General features: G+C 40.6%; 2 protein-coding genes and 1 non-coding gene across 4 annotated transcripts in view; all 3 read right to left on the bottom strand.

Moving 5' to 3' along the window:
- Window positions 1–8,867, bottom strand: part of CCDC62 (coiled-coil domain containing 62) — a 44,767-nt gene extending 35,900 nt beyond the window's left edge. The window contains exons 1-3 of one of the 2 annotated variants that reach the window (XM_070386260.1): window positions 7,711–8,867; window positions 5,231–5,423; window positions 2,466–2,632 (exon numbers count right to left, since the gene is read on the bottom strand). In XM_070386260.1, the coding sequence (XP_070242361.1) occupies window positions 2,466–2,632; window positions 5,231–5,423; window positions 7,711–7,746 (396 nt within the window). In that variant the 5' untranslated portion in view covers window positions 7,747–8,867. The remainder of the gene's footprint in view (window positions 1–2,465; window positions 2,633–5,230; window positions 5,424–7,710) is intronic. The other variant, XM_070386261.1, reaches the window with a different exon arrangement.
- Window positions 8,868–12,383: 3,516 nt separating this feature from the next.
- On the bottom strand, window positions 12,384–24,365 carry DENR (density regulated re-initiation and release factor). Its single transcript, XM_005904684.3, has 8 exons — window positions 24,211–24,365; window positions 23,297–23,410; window positions 19,668–19,687; window positions 18,901–18,985; window positions 16,946–17,029; window positions 14,026–14,142; window positions 13,153–13,292; window positions 12,384–13,045 (listed from the first exon to the last, which is right to left on the bottom strand). The coding sequence occupies exons 2-8, from the start codon at window positions 23,400–23,402 to the stop codon at window positions 13,001–13,003; spliced, it is 597 nt and encodes a 198-aa protein (XP_005904746.1). The 5' UTR covers window positions 23,403–23,410; window positions 24,211–24,365; the 3' UTR covers window positions 12,384–13,000.
- On the bottom strand, window positions 15,106–15,236 carry LOC138991570 (small nucleolar RNA SNORA70). Its single transcript, XR_011467539.1, has one exon. It is a non-coding gene; the product is annotated as a small nucleolar RNA SNORA70 (small nucleolar RNA).
- Window positions 24,366–24,734: the final 369 nt, after the last annotated feature.

Raw genomic sequence — 24,734 nt, 5'->3', positions numbered from 1 at the left:
GGATTAGTGAGAGACTTCCTTGGCTAAAATAAAGTAGCATTAAGAACTTCTGTGCATCTTTTTTTACTTTATGTTGAAATAACTTCACATTGAGGTATTCTCACTTATCAGGGATTTTTTTAAACCATAGATCTAGATTTGACGGAGGAAACTTAAATGCATATTACTAAGAGAAAGAAATCAATCTGAAAAGGCTATATACTCTATGGTTTCAACTACATGACATTCTGGAAAAGGCCAAACTATGAGATCAGGGGTTGCAAGGGACTGCAATAAAGAAGAACAGAGCAAAGAGGGTTTTTAGGGTTGGGAAAATATTTCGTATGATATTACAATGGTGGTTACAGGTCATTATTTGTCAAAACCCACAGAATGTACAACACCAAGAGTGAACCCTGATGTAAACTATAGACTTTGATCTCTCACCCAATGATGTGGCAATGACATGTCACTGGTTACAACAAATGTATCAGTTCCCCTGGGATGCACAATGTCCATAGTGGAGGAGGCTGGCTGGGGGAGGGGGGGGTAGGGGGTATCTATGAGAAATCTCTATACATTCCACCCAATTTTGCTATGAACCTAAACTTCTCTAAAAAAACAAAGTTTATTAATTTAAAAAAAGAAAAAAATCTCCCTGCTACAGACTGAACTGCATCCCCCCTCAAATGCATATGCTGAAGCCCTAACTTCCAATGTGATGGTGTTTGGGGGTGGAGCCTTTGAAAGGGAATTAGGTTTAGATGAGGTCATGAGGGTGGGGCCCTCAGGATGGGATCAGAGCCCTCAGAAGAAAAGATACCAGAGAGCTTGCTCAGGTGCTGTCTCTCTCCCTGTCACATGAGGACGTGGTAAGAAGGTGACCATTCCATTTACAAGTCAAGAAGAGAGCCCTCACCAGAAACCAACCATGCCGGCACCACGATCTTCAACTTCTAACCTGCAGAACTGTGAGGAAGAAAATCTCTGTTTTTTAAGCCTTCCCTCAGTCTATGCTATTTTGTTATGGCAGCCCAAGCTGACTAACATACTTCCATTTTTTAATTTAACATATCAAGAGATTCTGGGCTTTCCTTGTGGCTCAGTTGGTAAAGAATCCGCCTGCAATGTGGGAGACCTGGGTTCAATCCCTGGGTTGGGAAGATCCCCTGGAGAAGGGAAAGGCTACCCACTCCAGTATCCTGGCCTGGAGAATTCCATGGACTATATAGTTCATGGGGGTCGCAAAGAGTCAGACAGGACTGAGCGACAAAGTTCACTTTCACATCAAGAGATTCCATTGATAGTTTTCACTTATTTTACAGCTAGAAACTGTCTAGAAGAGTAATCTGAAAAAAAAAAATTAAGACATAAAATCTATACAATTATTATGAGTTACTAAGATTCACTATATTACCAAGATCTATACTGCTATCACTATGAAACAAGAAAATGAAGGCAGGTAACAACAACAGCAAAAAAGGCTTTCTCAGGCTTCCCTAGAGGCTCAGTGGTAAAAATCCATCGGCCAGTGGATTCGATCCCTGGTCCTGGAAGATCCCACATGCACCACAACTACTGAGCCCGGGAGCTGCACCTACTGAAGCCGGTCCACCCTAGAGCCCTTGCGCTGAAACAAGAGAAGCTACCACAATGAGAAGCCCGCATACCACAACGAGAGAGTAGCCTCTACTCTCTGAAACTAGAGAAAAGCCCTTGCAGCAACAAAGACCCAGTACAGTAAAAAAAAAAAAAAAAAAATAAATAAATATTTTTAAAAAGACTGTCTCACTGTGCCTCTCAAAAAAGCATGAGCTCAAAAGATATTTGATGACTCATCAGCCAGGACTGAAAACTGAAAGATCACTCTGACATTTTGTTCCCAATATGCCACTAACATGAGGTAGGTATTCGTTTCATCAGATTAGACACAGTTATTCAGGAAACATAATTTGAAGCTGCGTGATGATACTGATCTCAGACTTTGAGAAAGACTTTTAAAATTAACCCACTGTTGATAAAATGAAGGATGCTACCAAACAAATGGCCTAAAGATTAAAAAAGAGCTGTAATGAAGTTTCATCTTCAAGACAAAACAACACTGCTGCTGCTGCTGCTAGGTCACTTCAGTTGTGTCCGACTCTGTGCGACCCCATAGACGGCAGCCCACCAGGCTCCCTGGTCCCTGGGATTCTCCAGGCAAGAACACTGGAGTGGGTTGCCATTTCCTGGCTAACCAAAGCTCACCATCCGTATAAAACTGTGACGCTGAATGGATGGGTACACTTTTATACACACACACATTTAATGGAAATATTTAAGTCTATGAACTACTTTAATAACTGAAACACAAACAGAATTTGGGCTAGCGAAGCTTTCCTGAAAACCAATCTCACCGGTTGACTTTGTCGTACAGCAGAAACACAACATTGTAAAGCAATTACACTCTAATAAAAAATTAATTAATTAAAAAAAATAAAACCAACCTCAAGGTCTTCAGAGAGGAGAGAGGAATGGGTTGCCTTCTGGGCCATCTCCTGAAGCTGTAGTTGAGTCTTCTGAAGAGTACTCTGGCATTCAATTTGGTTCGATTCAAGGCTTTTTACCTTCTTTGTGAGTGACTTGATTATTTCAGTCCTTTTATGTAGTTCACCTGAGGAAGATTATTTTCAGGCAATGGTTTAAAAGTAAGGGTGCTAAGGAATCTTTCAAAGGTTAATTCTTCTTTGAAAAGTTTTTATTACAAAATGCACAATACTGTACTCTAGTCAAGACACCAGCAGCAACCCAGAGCCCTGTATGTCAATTCCTGAACAGTCTCTCCAATTCCCCACCTTCCAACCACCATCCTGAGCTTACTCATTTCCTTGTTTTTTATTACAGTTTCACTATCTTTGATCACATCCCTAAAGAGTTTAATTGTGGGAATTCTGTTTGCTGTTTTTCACTTAAGATTATGATTCTGTGAATTCTCTAGTGGTCCAGTGGTTAGGACTGTGCCCTTTCACTGCCAAGGGCACAGGTTTGATCCCTGGTCCGGTTACTAAGATCCCACAAGCTGCACTGCAGGGCCAAAAAATAAAGATGATGATCCTGAGATGTGTCCATGTGGCTGTGTAACTCCTCCTTGTGCACTGTCATTCCTACATAATAACATTATATGATCATGCCAACATTTACTTATACATTCTACTATTGATGATCATTTGGACTGTTTCCACTTCACAGCTATTATGAACGATGTTGCTCTGAATATTCTTGCATAAGCATCTTCATGCTTTTGCAAGAGCTCCTAAATAAAATGTGGTCCCTCAGACCAGCAGCACCAATATCAACTGTGAACTTGTTAAATATGCAGATTCTTAGGCCACAGACCTACTGTATCACAATCTACTTATTAGTAAGATCCTGAGGACTTCCCTAGTGGCTTAGATAGTAAGAATCTGCCTGCAATGCAGGAGACCTGGGTTGGATCCCTGGGTCAGGAAGATTCCCTGGAGAATGGAATGGCCACCCACTCCAGTATCCTTATCTGGACAATTCCATGGACACAAGAGCCGAGTGGGCTACAGTCCATGGGGTTGCCAAGAGTCGGACACGACTGAGTGACTAACACTTTCACTTCACTTTTAGGTAATTCACTTGCATACTGAAGTGGGAGTATTCTTCCAGAAGTGGAAATGCAGAGCCAAAGCTTGGTATATCTTCAACTTTACCAGAATTGTCACATGATTTTTCCAAAGTAGTTGTACTAATTGACTCTCCCACCAGCAGTCAATGAATCTTCCCTTGCTCCACAATTTTACCAGTACCTGGTATTTTTTGCCAGTCTGTTAAGTGTAAGAAGTCTCATTACGGTCTTAATTTTCGTTTTCATTTCCCTAATTTACGAGTGAGAACTTTTTTGTAAATTTATTGGCCAGTTTTCCATGAAATGCCTATTCAAATGTCTTGATCATTTTAAAACCAGATACTAATGGTTATACAGGCAGACTTCTGAGATATTGTAGGTTCAGTTCCAAACCACTGCAATAAAGGGAATATCATAATAAAGTGAATCACACAAATACTTTGGTTTTCCAGTGCATATAGAAGTTATATTTATATGGTAGTATATTGTATTCTATTAAGTGTGCAACAGCATTATTTCCAAAAATCAATGTGTACACCTTAATTTAAAAATACCTTATTGGGACTTCCCTGGTGGTCCATTGGTTAAGACTCTGTGCTTCCAATGCAGAGGGCACAGGTTTGATCCCTGGTCAGGGAACTTAGATCCCAAATGCCGCATGGCATGGTCAAAAATTAAAACAAAATTAAGTTTAAAAAATAAACAAATACTGCATTATATGTATATATGTGTGGGTGCATACAGTTAGAGTAAAATCAGATGGTCATCAGGAAATTGAAAAATTAATCATGTTTAGACTGTCATTTACAGAATCCTTTGTGTAATAAAAGCAAAAAAAAAAGAAGGGGATATATGATTATCTCTCTTATTTTTTTTGACTGTGTCGGGTCTTAGTTGCAGAACCCAGGTTCTCTGGTGGAGGCATGTGAGCTCGGTAGTCATGGCATGAGGGCTTAGTTGCCCCATGGCATGCAGGGTCTCAGATCCCCAACCAGAGATCGAATCCACATCCCCTGCATTGGATTCTTAACCAATGGATCACCAGGCAAGTCCCTACTTTTCTGTAAACAGATCTAGTATCTCCTCCTCTAATATATTCCAGTAATATTAACATAGTCTGACTGTCAATAGAACAGTCAGATTTTAGGATAGCACCAAAAGGATGACAGTTAAAATATGGTACAAAGGGAAATTTTTGTAAGTCACTTTTGAGGTTACTGTAATTTTAAAAGATGACTGTTTTAAGTACTTGAGATCAAGTTCAATATCAAAAGTTTAAAATCTTTGAGTCAGTTCAAAAGGAATGGTCAGTTCAGTGGCATCTTTATTCATATTCTAGCTCAAAACTGATTTCCTTCAGGTTCGCTCTTGACCCTCCCTGTCTACTGGAGCTGTCTCAGCACTCTTTCTACAGTTAAGTATTAATACTTTGCTTGCCCTACTTTAATTCACATTGTGTTTGTCTGTCCTGCTGTGAATGTTCATGAAATCCTATCTTCAATTAAACTCTAGGACAGCAGGGACTGTGTTGAGATGTTCCTTCTCTATTTTTCTCATGAGCACTTTCAGTATGTTGGCATGTACCCGCGCTAGATGGATGATGCTGAATGTATGTCTGACCTTCTAATTTGCTGCAACGTTCTTCCAAAGTCAACACTTTCTGCCGATCCTCTTCCCATGAAAGAAGTTGTCTCTGATGTACTGCAACCATATCATTGAGCTCTCTATCTCGATCTTTTAACTCTCCAATGAGCAGCTGCAGCTCTTTCCGTTGTTTCTCAATAGTGGAAATCTCAACCTCTGACCCGATGTTCTAAATATAGAAAGTAATTTCCAAACAATTATATTGGGTTGGCCAAAGGAATTTTAGGGCCAACTCAGTATCTTCTTTTGCTGCCAATTCAAGGTAGCAACTTGAATCAATAAATTTTATTTCTTGATTACAACATGGTGGCAAAACTATGTATATTTAACATATGCTAACATCTACTATACACTCTGTCTCTATCATTTTCTGTCATACCAAACACACTACTCTTAAAGAGCAGGACCAGCTGTAAAACCTCCATTGGTTAATCACAGATAAACCCATTTCTGCATTTTTTTTCTTTGCTGTCAACCCTCCTTGTATCAATCAACAATATTATCCCCCATCTTATACCCCCATCTAGCAATTCTAGAACAATTAAGTAAAGGGAAACAGGAAGTAAATATTGTTTAAATATAACTGGTCCAAATTCAACATACCTACTTAAAAACAAATTTTGTAAAGGAAAAATTTCAAACATACACAGAAGATAAAAGAACAGTATAATGAACTCACATTTGCTCAGTAGCTAGGTCTTACTACTATCAAAAATTTTGCAATGTTTCAATCTTCCTTTTTCTTTTTGTGGTTGATAAAAAAATGTATTTTACTTTTAGATACTTTGGTATGCCTCTCTAAAAATGAACATTTTTATATAGCCAAGATGCCATTTTCATGCCTAACAAAATTATCTACAATAATTTCTTTTAGGCATACATCATTTCAAAGTCTAGTGCAGTCAAGTTGGTCTCAGCTAAGTGGGAATCCAGAATGAGCCACTTGGTGGCTCCAAGACCTTGGGCAAGTTACTTAACTTTCTTAACCCTTAGTTTCTTTGCTGTGAAATGGTAGTAACACTATTTTGATTTCTTAGTCATGTGGATTAAGCAAGATAAGGTCTGTAAAGCACTTCCCATTGTGTCATTAAAATGACACACTATTGTGTCTTTAAAAATCAATCAACAATTAAATCTAAAAGAGAAATGGAAAATTTTTTCCAGCCAACCTGAGGATTGTAACCTGGGAGACAGTCTTTCAAAAAGCTCTGAGAACCATTCTGCCTGTAAGATGTCAAAACACAGTTACATATGTTTTCAAAACAAAGCATTGAAAATACATCAAAATAATACATTCACCTTTACACAGTTCAGATTTGCACAGACAAGGCAAGTGGTGGGTCATTGTGACCCCTTACATGATTGAAAAAGGAATGCTATCTACTAAGGAGTTGCTTGCTAGTTCAAAGGAAAAAAAAAAAAACACCTTTTTTTTTTTTTTGTAAGCAGGCATTCCTATGTCTTCTAAAGGGATCTAGTTAATGTATAAGGGGGATGCACAATACACATGAGGAGGGTGTGGCTCAAAGTGCAGAGAAAATTTTATGTTAAAATTTTCATGTCCTGCCTTAATAAAATTTTGTTCCATCATAACCGATCAACAAACATTAGCTATTATTAACAAATTATCAGCTAGGCTGTAAGTCACATTCTGAAGTATGGCACTGTCCCCATCTATGAACTGAAGAACTAAAAAACAAAAAACTGAATCACTATGCTGCACACTGAAACTAACGCAATATTGTAAACCAATTATACTCCAATTTTAAAAAAAGGGTTACTGTTTACCAGAGACCCATGTACATCATTATTGCTTTCTGAATTATAAGAGTTGTAGAGAAATAATAATGACGAATTAATTACTTACTTACTAAACACAGAAAATGGAACTTGGAGTCAAGGAATTCCAAGCCATAAGACTTGAATTCCAGTCTTTGGTAAGCCATTTCACTCACTCATTCACTCAACCAATATTCTCTGGGCAGACCAGTCGCTTGGGGCATTGAGCTCGCCAGCCAGGAGCACGGATTCTAACACGGGAAACAACAATGGACCAAGTGTGCAGAACACGTTCATTCAACCTATACGGACCAGATACATGCACATCTTGGGCAAGTTTACTTTCAAGACGTTTTGGGAAAACTGGTGATTACAGCGCTGCTCCACTTGCAGGTGGCTGGGAAGCAAGGGCAGGTAAGCGAGCAGGTGTATAGAGAAACAATCTGCAGATGCTCATTGATATATCGTTAAAAAGTGAGCACCGCGCCTGGGCTGAACACGTTTTCATTAAGGTAAGGAAACGGACGTGACGCTCCCCTGCGTCCTGGGTATTGTTTCACATTTTAAGCAGGAACGATTCCTGAGTAACCCCCATGCACGTTGTCCCAGAGGACTGCTCTCCGCTAGCCCTGGGACGAGCCGGCGGAAACCGGAGGCGCCGAGGGGCGGCCGCTCACCTGGCGCCCGGCCAGGAAGGAGGCCGAAGGGTTCATAGGTGTTTCCTCCACCCCCAGAGACAGTCGGTGTGCGCAGCGTCACCTTAGAAACGCCATCGGCGCGCCTGCCCGGAGCGGCGGGGGGCGAGCCCCGAACCCCGGAGCCCCGCGCCCTCGCCGGCCCAAGCCAGCCCGCCCAAACCGCCGACTCAGCGGAGCGCGCCCGGCCCGCTCGGCCTACGGCGTCGCCGAGGGGCCGCCCCGGCTCTCGCGAGACCCCACGGGGGGCTGGCTCCCTCCTGGCGCGAGCCGCGCCGCCATCCTGGCGTTTTGTTCTTGCAAGTCTGGAGACTCTCGAATGGTTTGTCTGGCGATGTAAAAGCCGTTACCCGCGGCCCGCAAAGAACCGCTCCTTCACCACTACCCAGAGAATGATGGAACAAATGAACGGCCGTCTCTGCCACATCGTCCTGGCCTATATATGACCAGCTGCTTACAGACTCGCATCTTTCCCTCCTAAACTGTGAGCGCTGTCGCCTTAGCTGCCCTGCACGTCCGGGTAGGGAGAACAGTCCGTACCTGGCATTCAAATGGATGGAGGCAGACGCCACCTCTGGTAGTAGTTGATAGTCAATTGCTGACCAGCCCCGCAGACAGTTCTAAACTGAGAATCATAGATGAAGAGAGTAAAAAGTTTCGGGTTTTTACTCTTGATGTAGCTCTTTTGTTAAATAACGAGGTACCCCTTGGGATGGGCGTGCACCCCCTGGTGTACATCAAATTACGAGATGCACCTTTTGGGGTAGACGTGATGCCTTAGGGTGGACGTACACCCATCCTGCTGCTCAGCCTGGAAGGGTGCTGTCCCTCTTGAGGGGTGCTCGGGCTGACTTCATCAGCCCCTGGATGACTTGATTCCTATTGTTAAATCAGTCCCTGTCCTAAGTCAGGTGATTCCCATTGATTCAGTCAACACCCTGTATTGTGTGACTCATATATTAAACCAACCCCTAAATCACGTGAGTCGCCGCTGATTAAATCACCTCCCTCAAATACTGTCACCCACCCCCACCCCCCCGTTAAATCGAGTCCTTAAATCGCCTAACGTTCATTAAACCAATGAAACATTTTAGGTTTCCTGACCCCCCCCCCAATTAAATCAATCTGCTTAACTCTTGGGACACACATTAAGGAGGAGATTGATTTAATTAGGGTCACTAAAATCACTACAGATGGTGACTGCAGCCATGAAATTAAAAGACGCTTCCTCTTTGGAAGGAAAGTTATGTCCAACCTAGATAGCATATTCAAAAGCAGAGACATTACTTTGCCAACAAAGGTTCGTCTAGTCAAGGCTATGGTTTTTCCTGTGGTCACGTATGGATGTGAGAGTTGGACTGTGAAGAAGGCTGAGTGCCGAAGAATTGATGCTTTTGAACTGTGGTGTTGGAGAAGACTCTTGAGAGTCCCTTGGACTGCAAGGAGATCCAAGCAGTCCATTCTGAAGGAGATCAGCCCTGGGATTTCTTTGGAAGGAATGATGCTAAAGCTGAAGCTCCAGTACTTTGGCCACCTCATGCAAAGAGTTGACTCATTGGAAAAGACACTGATGCTGGGAGGGATTGGGGGCAGGAGAAGGGGACGCCAGAGGATGAGATGGCTGGATCGCATCACTGACTCGATGGATGTGAGTCTGAGTGAACTCCGGGAGTTGGTGATGTACAGGGAGGCCTGGCGTGCTGTGATTCATGGGGTCACAAAGAGTCGGACACGACTGAGCGACTGATCTGATCTGATATTTACTAAAGCAGATTGAATCAGTGGGTGTGCTGTCCCCCTTGGGAGGGGCATACACTTCCCTGGGGTAAGTTAAATGATGAGGTACCCCCATGGGGTAGAGGTGCACACTCTGAGGGTCCTGCCCCCTGGGAAGCAGGTGGTTGTGCACCCTGTGGGGGGGAGACCCTTGGCACTTTATCTTGACAATATTTACCATGTTCTGAGTTGAGATTAAGATTTTCTTCTCCTGTTCATAATCACTCCTTCCCCCTTTTTACTCATATAGGAACTGAACTATAAAAAAGTAATGCTTATTATATTTAATCTTTGGTCACCCACCCCTACTGCTTAACCCATAAGATGGCAGTGCTGGCAAGACAAATTCGTAATAGTATTTCAACTTTACTTTTGGTTGACTGTGAATTAGCAAAACACGCCCTTGTGTTCATAAAAGATAACCTGAACATGGAAAAAACAAATTTAAAATTTCTTACCTTGGAGCTTCCCTGGTGGCTCAATGGTAAAGAATCGGTAAAGAATCCACCTGCCAACGCAGGAGACACAGGTTCGATCCCTGTTCGGGGAAGACCCCACATGCTGCAGAGCAACTAAGCCTGTGCACAACTATCGACCCTGGGCTATAGAGCTGGGGAGCCACCACCACTGAAGACCATGCTCCACAGCAAGAGAAGCCACCGCAATGAGAAGCCTGCAAACCAAAACTAGAAAGTAGCCTGCACTCTCAACTACAGAAAAGCTCTTGCAGCAATGAAGATCCAGCACTGCCAACATTTTTAAAAAGGAAAAAAAAAAAAATCTTACCTTGAAACTTTACTGATTTGGATGACACCTGTCTCCTTAGGATAGGCTCATGTTCAGGAGAACCAACAAGGCAATGCCTTAGAGTTAAAAAATCAAGAAAGCACATGCTGACGAATTGTTAAATGACCTATCAATAGATGACTATGCAGTAAGTTGTGGTGGTGGAATGAGAAAGATGAAAAGGAATGTGGTTGAATGTCAATTTTCCAAGTGAGGAACATTTTAACTCACATGCTTCTCAAATTTCACTTTTGTAAAATTTGGGAGTTTTAGGAAGCCCTAAAATGTCATTCTTTACCAGGCAATCACATGCCTAATATTCACTTTAAAAGTACAAGTATAGAAGCAGTAAGAAATGAGGCTCATTTTTATGAGTTATGGTTGCTAAGTACCAATTGGATGTGGTTAAGAGGGTTATTATGACTAGTTGCAAATCAAAAATCTTAGTATTTTAAGGTAAAAAATCTTTAAAGAGAAAATATAAGAATTAAACAGCATCTAGTTATACATTAATTCAAACTGATGAACTCTACAGACTCATTCCAGTTTCTCTACCATATTTCCTAAGTAAAGACATTTAGTAAATAACAGAACCTAAAAGGTATAAATTGTTTTTAAAAAATTGTTATTTATTAATTTTTAAGAATGAGAAAGCTACCATGGATTATACCTAAGTGACAGCTGACTTAATGTTATTTAACAACTAAAAAGGAATTTAAAACCATATATTGCCAGATGTTTTTTAAAAATAAGACACTACATACCAAAACTGTATTTGTATTTGAAGTTGCCAGCTTAATCATTGTAAATCTCTTACACATATTATAAAGCTGTTTAAAGTATTCTTTTTGCTAAAAATACTAGATTGTGAAAGTATTTACATAATAAAAGTATATACAGAATGTATGAATTCAACTCAGTCCTTGAACTATATATATATATTTTTGTGTGTGTGTGTGTGTGCGCGCATGTGTATGTGGCCATGCCATGAGGCTTGTGGGATCTTAGTTCCCTGACAAGGGATTGAACCCAGGCCACAGCTGTGAAAATGCTGAGTCCTAACCACTGGACAGCCACAGAATTCCCCGTGAACAATAGGTTTTAATCAGAGATTAAATAGTTGCATTTTAAATTTCAAGTCAAAGAAAAAGATTCACACATATACACAAGGACAGTTTTAATCCTGCATTTTCCTGCAGTAACATCCACTGTGGCTATAAATGGACTGAAACTGCATTTGCCAATAACTGTGAACATTAAGAATCTTTACATGAAGTCACATGTGTTGATACAAGCACATAGACATCTTCTAGCACCAACAAAATACATACATAACACATATCAAGTGGTCTTAATGGATAAATTTGCTTCATTAGATAATTTTAACTAAACTCACAGTTAATGCAGAATTTCATTTTCTTAATTTACATCTTTATTTATACATTCTTCCTAATGTTTCAATTACTCAAAAACCCACTCATTCATTCAAGATGGTATTCTGCATGGCAACAGACAATGGGTTCTAACTTTCTTAAAGGTGTTGACAGCAACTTAAAATACCACTGAGTCTTCTTTCCAATTTGTAGCACCAGACTTAGGACCTTTATAAAAACAGTTTAAATTCATTTAATATATTCATTAAGATTCATTGTCACTGCTTCTCTTCCGAGAAAAACACATTTCAATTGCTGCTTTCCAGACTATACTGAGCAACGGTGTATATTATTTTCAAATGACTAGCAGAATTTCACTCACATAAATTTACAGCCAGAACAAGAACTCAGGCTCTCTGAATGGTTGTCCACTCAAGATGATGAAAATAATGTATAACATGGATTTGGGTGTCTGACCTCCTACTTACCATTATCAAACACCTTTCCAAGTATTCTTAGAAAGTATTTTAAAATATATGCAAATATCCTACCATATGATATACCATTATTTCTTTAACCATTTCCCAACTGTGCATTTATAATCATTTGCAATTTTTTAAATATTATGAGTAGCACTGTGATGAACACCGTCATCCATAGTTTTAAGCAAGACATTATATCTTTAGGATAATGCCAAAGAAGTGGGTCAAACAGTGCAGATGGTTTTAAGGCTTTTAATATACTTTACCAAATAATCTCCACAACAGCTTAAACAACTGTTACCAACAATATGTTAATATGCCCACAAAGTGAACTTGGTTGGTGACCATGAAGCAAATTCAACCATAGATCCATGAGATACTCAAGCATCTCAAAACTACCACACCAAATAAGCAAGGAGAGTTATTACTGGTGATGAAGCCAAATTCAAATCTTTAAAATATCACTCAGATAAAAAAAAATCATTTTTGATTAAATTGTGATTATTTTAAAATAATCAACAGAAAAGCTTTCCACAGAAAATCTAGTTTTTCCAAAAATAAAGTTAAAAAGAAAGAGAAAAGTCAGTACCAAACGACCAAAATTTTTTATTTGACTAAATTCTATCTCATGCATAAGCATGACAGTCTCTCCTATTTATTAGACTTTGGCAATTAAAAAAAAAAAAAACAACACCCAAAAACAAGCAGCCTCATACAGAACAGTGACAATTCAAAGGGCGAGGGGTAGGCTACAGTTTTACTGTAGGATAAATATATATATTTTTAAAAGGCCTCTCTCCCTTTGGCCACATCAACAATCAGTTCAGATCATTAAATACAGACACATTTTCAAAATCACTTCTTCACTTCTCCAAGATCTTCAATGCTATCATCATCCACCTATAAAACACAAATAATTACATTTCATGAGCTGTGCTTAGCAACTAACATGGAAGCAACGGCTTTAGTAACTTACTTCTATAGATGCGCAGGTTCCAAATACTTACCTCTGGCCATTTTTCCTGAATGACATCAATAATATCATCTGTAAAGTCTCCCTGAATGATGATTTCATCCTCCCCTGTTACTGAGGCACCACAGGAGAATTTCTGAGCAAAAAATCTTTGTGCTTCTTTAAGATCAATTTCTGTTATTTTAAAAAAAGAAACAGTGAGACTATAATTGGAATCATATGTCAAAGATATTTTTCCATTTTGAAATGTAACCTGCATTTTAAATTCATAAAACAGATCATATTAATGGGTTTCATGTTCCTTTCAGAACAGTAATTACAAACTACCCATAGGCAGTCATCTGAACAATGTAATATTTTTAAGATCAGATAAAGCCTCAGTACATAAATATAAGATCATCCATACTATTCCTGATTCATATAGTAAGACCAAAGAAAATCCAGGAACACATGAATTCCAACATTACATATACACTTCCAAGTAAATGAAGTTCTTGTGGTTATCCCTTTTTACAAAGGAAGACACTCCACCACTAACCACCTTCCCTCCCCTGCTACTGTCATCCAGAGGGGACAGGTCATTTTCCAACTGTTTGGCTACTGAGACTGGGAGGCAAAGTGGAGCAGTGCTGGTAGACCTGCTCAGGGAAACCTGTCCAGCCCTCATTCTAGATAACATGTGCACAAGCAGAAATTCTGGAATGGAAAAAGTCAAACCAGTCACCTCTGCAAAAGATTTTTAAAATTTTAAATTTGACTATAGTTAGAAGTCCAAAATCTCATTTTGTATCCTTCTTAGCAAAAAACAGAACTGTAAAATTTTCATGATAATAGATTAAAAAGAGAGAATGAAATGAATTAATGAATAAAATTCACAAATTTTAAACATACTTAAGCTTGAACTCACCAAAAGTTGCAAGGCCACACACTCTTGTTACATATTTCTTCTTTGCTCTGGGAATTTTGGCTATCGTAACCTTTTGTGGTACAGTTTTCTTTTTCTGTTTTATTTGACCCCTTCCACCTTTATTTATTAAGAAACAGTTCAGGATTAGTTGTTTTATCATAAATAGAGAATACTATCTTTAAATATACTGATTTTCAAAAGGTATAAAATATTCATTTCTAAAGTTTCTTTTTCTAATACAAAATTCATAAACACATGCATGAGCATTCATTCAGTCAATACATAGTAAGTAGTATGTGCTGTGCACTGCACTAAGGGCTGAGGACACAAAGACGAAGAGAACAAAAACACAGTCCCTGTCCTCCAGAGGCTCTCAGTCCAGGGCAAGGAGAGAACAGGTTAAATTACAGCAATCTGGTATATACTGAAATAGGATCCATGAACACAGCACTACCATAAGCTCTGCAGAGGAATGGCTACTCTACTTCCAGAGGACAGAAAAAGTTTCCCAGAGAAAGTGGCATCTAAGTGCCTGCAGAATAAGTCCATTTGAAGGGAGAAGGGCTGGTGGAGATATAAAAAAGGAAACAGACAAGAAAGGATGCTGTAATTGAGAACTACGCTTTGTCTTTTGGTGTGTGTAACAGGAAAGTAGGATTTATTGGTTGGCCTAGTAAGGAAAAGACAGTGCCAAGGCTCCCTTGAGTGCAGGGCCCGCCACTTGTCCAGGGGGCCACGGTTAGGGTTGTACTCGACCCCACAACCATCTGGGACAAGCCACTTTTCTGCCTCCATGTTTTCAAACTCATCCACATTAAACTTAGTAAATCCCCAATTCTTGGTGATGTGGATCATCTGGCATCCAGGGAACTTGAGCTTAGCCCTACAGAGTGCTTCAATCACATGCTCCGTATTCTGCAGCTTGGTATGGATGGACATAGCAACTTGACCAATGTGGACCCTGGCCACTGTGTCCTGGGGCTTTCCAAAGGCACTTCACATACCTGTCTGGAGCCTAAACTGGGGTGGTCCCATAGGCAATTGGTCTCCTTAGGGCGGATGCGAGTGTCCACTGGAAAGGGCTGTCTCCTTAGGGCGACTCATATAGGCCACAAGCTGAATACACTACAGAGGAGGTAGTGTACTGTTCACAACCATTGCACACTGAGCCCCCATGGGGAAAAGAGCATGGTTGGCTTAATTGGCTGCAAATACACTTGTCTGAAGGAAGCTTATGATATGTAGGAAAGAAAGCCAGATAGGCAAAGATTATATACCAGTCATTTAAGAACTAGTACGTCAAGCTCTGTTATATTGCAAAGAAAAGAACCCAGCAAACAAGTGACTATGCAGGAGTGAAACCATTGATTTATGGTCTGTCAAGATCATCATACCGTGTAGAGGGTGGGCCTGTGAAGAGCAATGAGAGGCCGGCCACTGAGGAGGCTTCTACATTAGTTCAGGCAGAAATTAATCAAAATCTAAATAAAGCAGTAGCAACAGCAATGGACACTAGGTACAGAATAAACAGAGGAAGGAGACGAAATCACAGAATTCAGAACGGATTGAAAGGGGCAAAAAGAAAGAAGCCAAGATGGGTCTCAAGTTTTTGGCTCAAATGATTGGATAAACTGTGCTGTCATTAATCAAAGTGAACAAAACAAAAGATGCAGATTCGGGACTTAAGTGAAGTGCTGTGTTTGAAGTGCCTATGGGACTATGCCCATTTCTAGTCTAGAGACATGATCCAGGACTAGATTTGGGAGTTCTAAGTGCAGAGTGGGGGCAAAAGTTAAGGATGCAGAAGAATCATCCAGGGAGGATATGCAGAATGAGAAAGTAAGTGCACAGAGTCCTGGGAAACACCATTTTTTAAAGGGACAGAAGGGAGAAGTCTGCACAGAAGCCTGAGGAGAAAGGCAAGCAGAATGAGGGAGCAAGCACAACACTTCAGAAAGGAGTATTCAGACGCTCTCTCACCACTGAGCAACCACCCAGCCATTTGTGACCCTTGTCAGAGGAGTTTCAATGGCATCAATGTCAAGTAAGGATGGACTGAGGAGTGAAGGCTCAATGACTGAACTGAAAGGAGGATAGCTGAGTCTAGTCTTAGCAAGAAGTCTAGCTAAGAAGGGAATGGGAAGGAGAATATGGCAAAGAGAGACACGAGTTCTTGGGGGAATGTTTTTTGTTTTAATGAGAAGTCCTAGAAAATATTTATAAGCTGATTTTAGTCATGGGAGAATTAATTCAGGAAGAAGAAACAGGCAGGGATAGGATACAAGGCACGAGAAATTCATTTTAGAAGGAGGAGAGGTAGACAAGTATATTCATCAGTTGTGAAAAGAAAAATTCAACTGAGCTGCCAGTAATAAGGAGAGAACAAAATCTTTTATAAATGTCCTCACTCTAATTAAATAGAATACATAAGATATTTTTATAAGGTAACAAAGTTTTTAAGTCATAAACAAGCCGGCTGGCTTTTTTTATGTATATACATGGCAAATGAAGCATGTTTCCTTGGGTCCAATTTACTGATAGAGACCAAATCATAGGAAACCCAGTCATCCTGAGAACGATCCTGTACCCCTCTGTATGGTATTCACATAGAAGGCAGTAACAGGAAGATGTTACTCAGTTTGGGAATGCTTTCATTTCTTATTTCTTCTAGTGGTTGTTGTTGTATAGTTGCTAAGTCGTGTCCAACTCTTTTGCAACCCCACGGACTGTAGCCCGCCAGGCTCTTCTGTCCATGGGATTTCCCAGGCAAGAATACTGGGATGGGTTGCAATTTCCTTCTCAAGGGGATCTTCTCGACCCAGGGATTGACCCCACATCCCCTGCGTCGGCAGGCAGATTCTGAGCTTTCTGGGCAGCCCTCTTCTAGCAGTATGTTTGTATAAGTCAAATCATGCCTCACCTCTCTTTTGTTTTTTCTTCTCTTCCTCTTCCCCTGCTGTTCCTTGACCCTCACTAATTCCAGCTTCTTGTTTGGGTGAATTTTCTAGATGTAAAAACAAAACCCTTATAAGCACTGACATCACTTCATGCTAACATTAAGAAATTACCCCTGAGAAACCTCATACACAAATAAGGTATTTTTTTATTTATTTTTTAATTGAAGGATAATACCTTTACAGACAAATAAGGTATTTTACCAACAAATGAGTGTAACATTTATAAAGTCAATGATTGTATTCCTGGACTCCTATCAGGCCTGATTCTGAAGTCATTATGGTTTAAGTGTATGGTGACATAAGCCACATTAAAGTAGCATAAAACCCTTAAGACTCCACAGGAGTGTTTAGCATCAAGCATACTGATTCTCTTAACAGAAAGCCTGGTCCTGAATATGAAGATACGTCCTAGGCAAGTCAGGGCCCACCAGGTAGACTGACTGTTACAACAGATTTGAGGGTGCTTATCCAATCACAGATGGACCATGTTGTCTCAGGGGTTGTGCCTCATGGAAAACTATCTGAAAATCAAAGCAGCAAATAGCAGGGTAACATTGGGTACACTTCGATAGCCCTGTTTCTGGCCCAGGGTTTCCCTTCTTCTGCTACTGCCTTCATTTTTACCAGTGTTGTACGAAAAGCTATCAATTTGCTAATTGAGGAAATCTGTCCTTCTGCAGTTTTCCTTACCTTTGGCTACAGCAACTCCATTCTAGTTGCTTTGGTCAGAAGTCCAGCTGGCTCTGTGGCTTTTCCTCACATCCCACATGCAACACATCAGGAGACCCTGTCAGCTCTACCTTCAAAACATGTCCAGAATCTGACCACTTCTCACCACCCCACTGCTACCATCCTGGACTAGGTGGTCATCCTCCTGACCCAATCACTACAAGAGCCACCTACTTGATCTCCCTGCTTTGCTGCCTATGCCTCTCTTCAGTCTTTTTTTTTTTTTAGCCATGCCACGCAGCATGTGGGATCTTAGTTCTTTGACCAGGGATTGAATCCGAGTCCCCTACATCCCTGCTCTGGAAGCCCAGTCTTAACCACTGGACCACCAGGGAAGTCTCTCTTTAGTCTATTTTCAACATAGCAGCCAAAGATGCTGTTGAAACAAAAGTCACACCTTATCATCACTCTTCTGCCCAAACTGCTCCAAAGGCTTCTCATCTCACTCAGAAAAGCCGAGACTCGCTCTTTAAGACATAGTCCTTTGTTACTTCTCTGACTTCATCTCCTACCTGCCCCTGACCACCCTCCCACCAAAAAAACACAAAAAACCAAAGGCCTCCTTGTTGTTTTCTAAATATGCTGTATGTACTAAGTGGGTGTGCTATCTGCCTGGAAAATTCTTCACCCAGATATTCAAAGAACTCTCTCCCTCACTTATTTTAGGTCTTTGTTCAAATGCCATCTTTTATCTTTCAAGATTTCAAATTCTCTCCCCAAAATTCTTATCTTTCTATTCCCTGATTATCATAATTTAATGTATTTATTTCATTTGTCTTGTTTTACTTATTTTGTCTCTCCCCCTATAATTTCCAAAGAACAGGTCTTTTGTTTACTGCTTTATTCTCAGCATCTAAGAGTGTGTAGCATATAGCAGGCATACAAGAAATAATTTGTTAAGCGAATGAGTGAAAATATATGTCCCTAAATCATTTACTCTTCATTATATTAGAAAGTTGATATTTTGACCTATCCTATCCAGATTAGACTCATGAAGTGGTCCGCGATTTTATGTAAGAAATCTTAATTAACCGAAGACCTTAAAACAGTTTTAAAGTCAATAGACATAGATATATAGAGTGATACAATTCTGTTCCTACTAGAGGACTTTTTTATCTTTAAAATAATGCCCTACATGCATCTGTTTCAGGTGTACAGGCTTTTATGAAAGAAAAAAAAATGTTCATACCTACAGTAAGTTTTGCAAACTCATTTGGAAAATTCTTCTCTAACCATTGTCTACATTTAGCAACATCAGGCATATATTCACAGTACTGGAGGGGGGAAAAGAACAAACTGAGTCACAACAGTATATTTTTAATCATTTTCATTAAAAAATCATTCCCTGTGCCTGCTATTTATAGAATGATAAAATCAACTACTCCCACCTAATGTCTCATCCACAGAAAATCTGTATTCAATCAGGAAATGTCCCATAAGAAATTAAAAATTAAAACACACCTCCTCACTGTAGCAATTTATTTCCTCTCCAACAAACAGAAGGGCAATTAGAAAAAGGAGGAAACAGACAAAAATAACCACAAGCATTTCTTGCTTCGGGCATATAGGCGTCTCATTTGTATGATCTGCCCACAGAGCCTGACTTAGAAGCTTATCAACAGAAAGCCTTACACATAATTTATGCTTTCTCTTCTCTGTTTGGATGTTAAACTTTGACTTTAAGGTTACTCTTGTTTTATTGGCTGACCATGAGTTCTGTGCAAAAATCCAAACTATGTATAGCCAAGTGCAAAAGATGCACACATATGACTCAAAGTCTAAAAAAAACAATCTGTAGGACCATAAAATCATTCTAAACCGAAGTTCTCTATAAAAGGTTGAAACTCTGCCAGCAAATGACAGAAAATGAAAAATAACAAAATGAAGTTCCCAAGCTAGCTATAAAATCAGTGACCTCAAGTTAAAAAAGAAAAAAAGAATTTGAAAAGAACTTACCTCTGTTGGTAATGAACAGACTGGGGAGATGGAGAGAAAAGATTTGAAAATATAAATAAATAAGTACACACACACAGGACTTATTTTTAATTTGACAAAATGCTTCATTTCTATTTTTCCCTATAACTTGTCTATACCACTTTTCAAATACTACCCCCATCATGTGCTTTTTTTGAGGTTAATGCCACATGGTTAATAGAGATACTATCTTGATTTCTTTTTTTGATCTAAAGAACAATGTCTCCTTCAGCTGCTAAAACATCAAACTATACTATCTGGCATGTCTTACGGTTTTACCACAACCACTTCAATGGGTTGGAAACTAAGCTAGGATGGGAACAATTACCCATGCAACAAAGCTTAAATGGAGCTGGTTATTTCTTTTGATAACTTCACTAAAACAGCCGCTAATTTTCGTTCATACGAACACATTTACAGACTTCAGTAGCACTTCTGCTACCATTTCTTTGCAATACAGTTTTCCTCTCCTTTTCATGTTATGCTATACAAGATCATGAAACTGAATTTCCTTCCTTCAAAGACAGGTTGGTTCAGTCTTGTCACTAGAAGCCTGCAAAGGCTAAGGGATTAAAAAAGACTCAAAGTTTCTCAATTTTAACTATGACTCTATTACTGGGTCAACTGCTTAATTTTTAAGGTGAGGAATGGACTGGTACAGTGGGCCCAACACCTTGAGGCTTGTGAGGGAGAGGACGGGTGGTACACCATTACTAGTAACAGCAATTACCATCTACTGGGCACATGTTTCATCATCACAACCCGATAAGTAAGAATTACCATGTTTATTATGATTGACAAAAATGAGACTTAGAACAAGTAATTCGTTTGCATCTGGTTAGAACAAGATTTGAACCCTGGTCTGTTTCTGAAGCTCATGCTCGTTTACTTAATTAAACCACAGAACCTATCAAGGCAATGCAGCAGTGTACCAGCCCATTATCGGTCTTTTATAGATGAAGCCCTGAAATAGGTTAAATAGCTCATCCAATGACAAAGGTGGTAATGTGGCAGAAACTATTCGATAAAACGCACCATCTATTTCAGTTTAGAGTTTCCTACTAAAGCTCTGTCTGCTTAACTAGAGCTCTCTGATCTTCACAGTTCAAGTTCAATCACTAGTAGGAACAGATATTCAGCCACACTTTCAGGATATAATTACAGGTTAAATACCATTACTGCAAACCCTAAAACCATAAAACTTTGTACACCATTTCAAATAATATTCAGTTCAGCAAAATTCTAATATGATGAAAAAAGTTGGACAAATCTTCCAAGTTCCATATTATTTGAGTCAATTTTCCTCCACAGATGATTTACTATTTGTAAACTATAGCTCTTCAATGAAAATAATGAGCAGTCACCAGCTTTACATCACTAACAACCTGACCTTATGTACCTGCTGATGAGATACGAAGAACAAAGTCCATCATCCATGAAACCTTCTGCTATGGCCTTCATGTTTGTGTCCCCTCAAAATTCACAATGTGGTGCTATTAGGAGATGGGGCCTTTGGAAGCATTATTTTATTTATTCTTTTCAACAGCCTGCTGAGGTAGGCTCTGTTATCCATTTTCTGGATGAGGAACTGGTCAAGGTCACTGGCCTGGCTTGGCCAATCCTGGCTAAACCAGGATTCAAACTCAGACTGACTTCAGATTCTGAAGTCTCAGTCCTGCAGACAAATGTCTCCCTGGAAATGACCCCATCCACATACCCTTGTTTCTCACTATATTTCAACCAGCATTCTGCACCAATTAGCTCCTTTTTTCCCCCCTACCCTAAAATACCACATTAAACCTTGCCCCCATACTGTTTTTGTGAATTCCTCCACCTTTCCTTGCAAATTCTACCTATTACGTAAGGTTTCTCACTTCACTTTCCCAGCTTCCCTTCGAACAAAGATCCCTCCTTTTCCTAAAATCCTAATTCATAGCTCTGGTCTTTTTAATTTAGCATTGAATATTACCTAAGTCCTTCTCCTACAACCAGACCTTAAACTCCTTGATGAAAAGGTAATCTTGTCTCCATCCTAGTGCCTGGAGTATCAATACAAACTAGGGAAATAAAAATAAACCTTTCTCAAAAAGGTTAGGGACCTCTGGTGACTACTGGTGAAATATCACTGGGTTAGATGCATACTTAGTGTGGTTATTCAAAGCCATCTCTGGAGTGACATAAGCAATTGAAGAGGATAGCTTTCACATACTGTATTTCATTAATTCTTTCTTCTTTTCACTTTTATAGGGATGTATCCCATAATTATGGCATGTCAATCTTAACAAATTTTTCTTTCTCAGTGGAACGTAAAATAATGGTGCCTCTTATAACATATGGAGACTTAGATTCAATGAATTAGGATACAAAGAACAGTAACTCGTAACTACATCTGACAAGCAAGGATGAATAAACTAAACCAGTATACTTTTTTAATAAGAGCACTTACTGTATCATGTTCTTGAATTCATTGCTGAACCAGCTTTATAGGAATTATCTGACTTCAGATGTAATCACCATCTTTATTTTACAGACCTTAAGAAACAGATCTCTAACCCTTAGTGAAATCAGGTAACTTGCCCAAGGTCACAGAGCTAGAATAAAGCAGGAGCAGCTGGTAATGCCCAAGGTAAGGATGCAAACCCTGGTCCATGATGCCAAAGTCAACCTTACATAAAGTTCCCCTGCCTACTCTCTGGGATATTTTATACTCATTTTATTTTCTTAATCAAAGATAGTAAATAAATGATGAGTTGATACAATTTTTCAACTCAGTGACAACACCTCTCCTTTTATAGTAAATTCCAGAAGAAATCTCTATTACATTCACAGAAGGTAAGGTCCACAAGAACAATGACTTCTCCTAACTTATTCATTATTCAGTTTCCAGCACACAAAACAGTTAGGCACATAGTAAGTAGCCAAAAATATTTACTAAAAAAGATAATATTTACTTGCCCTTTACTTTACTGTCGTATGTCTTCAAATTTTTCTGAACCTTTCCAAGATGCTAGGAAAATTAGTTATTTCCAATTAACAAATATTTCTGAATTGCAAATGAGGAAACACAATCAAAGGGAAAAAAAACCCTGATCCACATTTTATTAATCAGACCAAGGACACTTTCCCACAACTGTCCTACTGCCCATCATTCCAGCCTCATCATCTTCCACTTATTATTACACTATTTCTACACTACACACTATACTCATACAAAACTGCTTATTTCTCCACAGACAAGCTTTCCTTACACAACTATTCACTTGATCTAGGATGCACTTTCCCACTCCCTCATCCAGTCATCCCTTAAGAGTCAATTATCTTACAAGAAGCCCAATTTTAACAGCCAGACTGGAAAGTTACTTTGGGCTGGAATAATCTATTTACACATGTCTATTCCAAGTGGACTGAAAATTTCTCCAGGCCAAGTAGCAAGACCCACATCCCACAGGTTGGGAAAATGTGTTCATCCATGCCTCCTCTTCCCCAATTCCCAAGTAAAGATTCACCAAATGACAAAGATGAAAAAATTACTTGGACCAAATGTGAAGCCACTGATCATAACGTATAAAAATACGGTGAGTGAAAGCCATTTTCTGCCTTCCAACACTTACCTCCACAGTAAAGGACTCGAAGTGGGTAATCTGCATCTAACTTGGTGTTGCTCCTCTGGTCTCCTCTGCAATCATGCCCACCTGATTCAGAAATGTCAGCAGCCATTTCAAAACCTGTCAGAAAAGAAAGTAACACAGCTTTACTATTTGGGACCAAGGCCCTGAGAGAAACACTGTTCAGGTGTAGCCTTGTCTTCCACTAGAAATCCCCCCACCCCAAATCTGTTTTAATTCTCTGCTGAATGAAAGGTAAGAAGCTGGATTCATAAAATATGAGTAATTCTGGGCACACCATTTTCCAGGTCTACAGGAAAGCGAGCGACAACACTGAGATTCATAGCAAATGGACCATGACAACGCAGCGGAGGGGGGCGGGGGGCACCGGTGGAAGAAGCAGCAACGGGAAAAAAAGGATGGGGATAGTGACCTCGGTGGAGACAAGGCAAAAGGTTTGGGGGTGATTCGGAAGGGATGCAAAGTACAACAACAGAGAAAGGCCAAGAAGCAGCTGAAGAGGCTGGAAAAACCTACGAAGAGGGGGTGAAGAAGAGGTGGGTCGCCGGAGGCGCCCAGAGTGCCGGGTGTGGGGGCGGCTGGATGCCAAGAAAGGGACGCTTTAGAGTCGGGAGAGGGGATGGAAGTGAGAGAGGGCGGGGAGACCAGAGTCTGAGGAGATAGAATACGGGCGAAAGGACCAGAAAGGAGCAGAATGTAAGCGGACTAAGGCGACAAGAGCGGTCAGGTGTGAGGGCGCGACCTGAAGCGAAGGGGGCAACCCCGGGGACACCAGAGCGGCCCATGTGGGCGGGGGTGTGAAGACGCCCGGCCCGGCCCCCTTCCGCCGGACAGCACCTCAGCTTCCCCACGCTCTCTACAAGCTTCTCCGATGCGGGAGAGGCACGAGGGGTTATTACCCAGGCGGTCGCACAGCCTCCGCCGCCTCCGCTCCCGCCACTACCGCCAGCTGAAGCGACACATGCGATTCCTCTTCCCCAGCCAGAGCCGCCCGAGAGCGCGTCTACCAGCGGCGGTCCCGCGAGACAATAAGCCTTTATCGCGAGATTCAGTGGCCGCCGGGCGGCTGTCGCGAGAAGCCTGAAGGCTGGGGCGGGGAGGAATTGGAGAGCATGCGCATTTCGCTCAGGGGCGGGGCCAAGCAGCCTAGAGGCTGACAGCCAGTAGGCGGTGCTCGTTACCTGTGGGAGAGGGTGGGTGGTCCGCGGTCGCGGCGCGGAAGGGGGCGCTCTTTGGAAAGCGAAGACTGCTTACTGCTTACTCCTTCCTGCTTACTGCTGAGGCGGGGACGTGGCCGTGGCCCTGGGGTCTGGAGTGCATCCTTCAGTCCTGACTGACGTCCAGCCTATTGGATGTCATTCCTCCGCGGGGAGATTGCAACTGGAAAAGGCGTTTGGTTTAATTTCAACACCCTACCCTATAT

The sequence above is a fragment of the Bos mutus genome, chromosome 17 (assembly GCF_027580195.1).
Source record: "Bos mutus isolate GX-2022 chromosome 17, NWIPB_WYAK_1.1, whole genome shotgun sequence".
Classification (NCBI taxonomy): Eukaryota; Metazoa; Chordata; class Mammalia; order Artiodactyla; family Bovidae; genus Bos; species Bos mutus.
The sequence above is the reverse complement of the archived record's forward strand: the minus strand, read 5'-3'. Positions and strand labels throughout refer to the sequence as shown.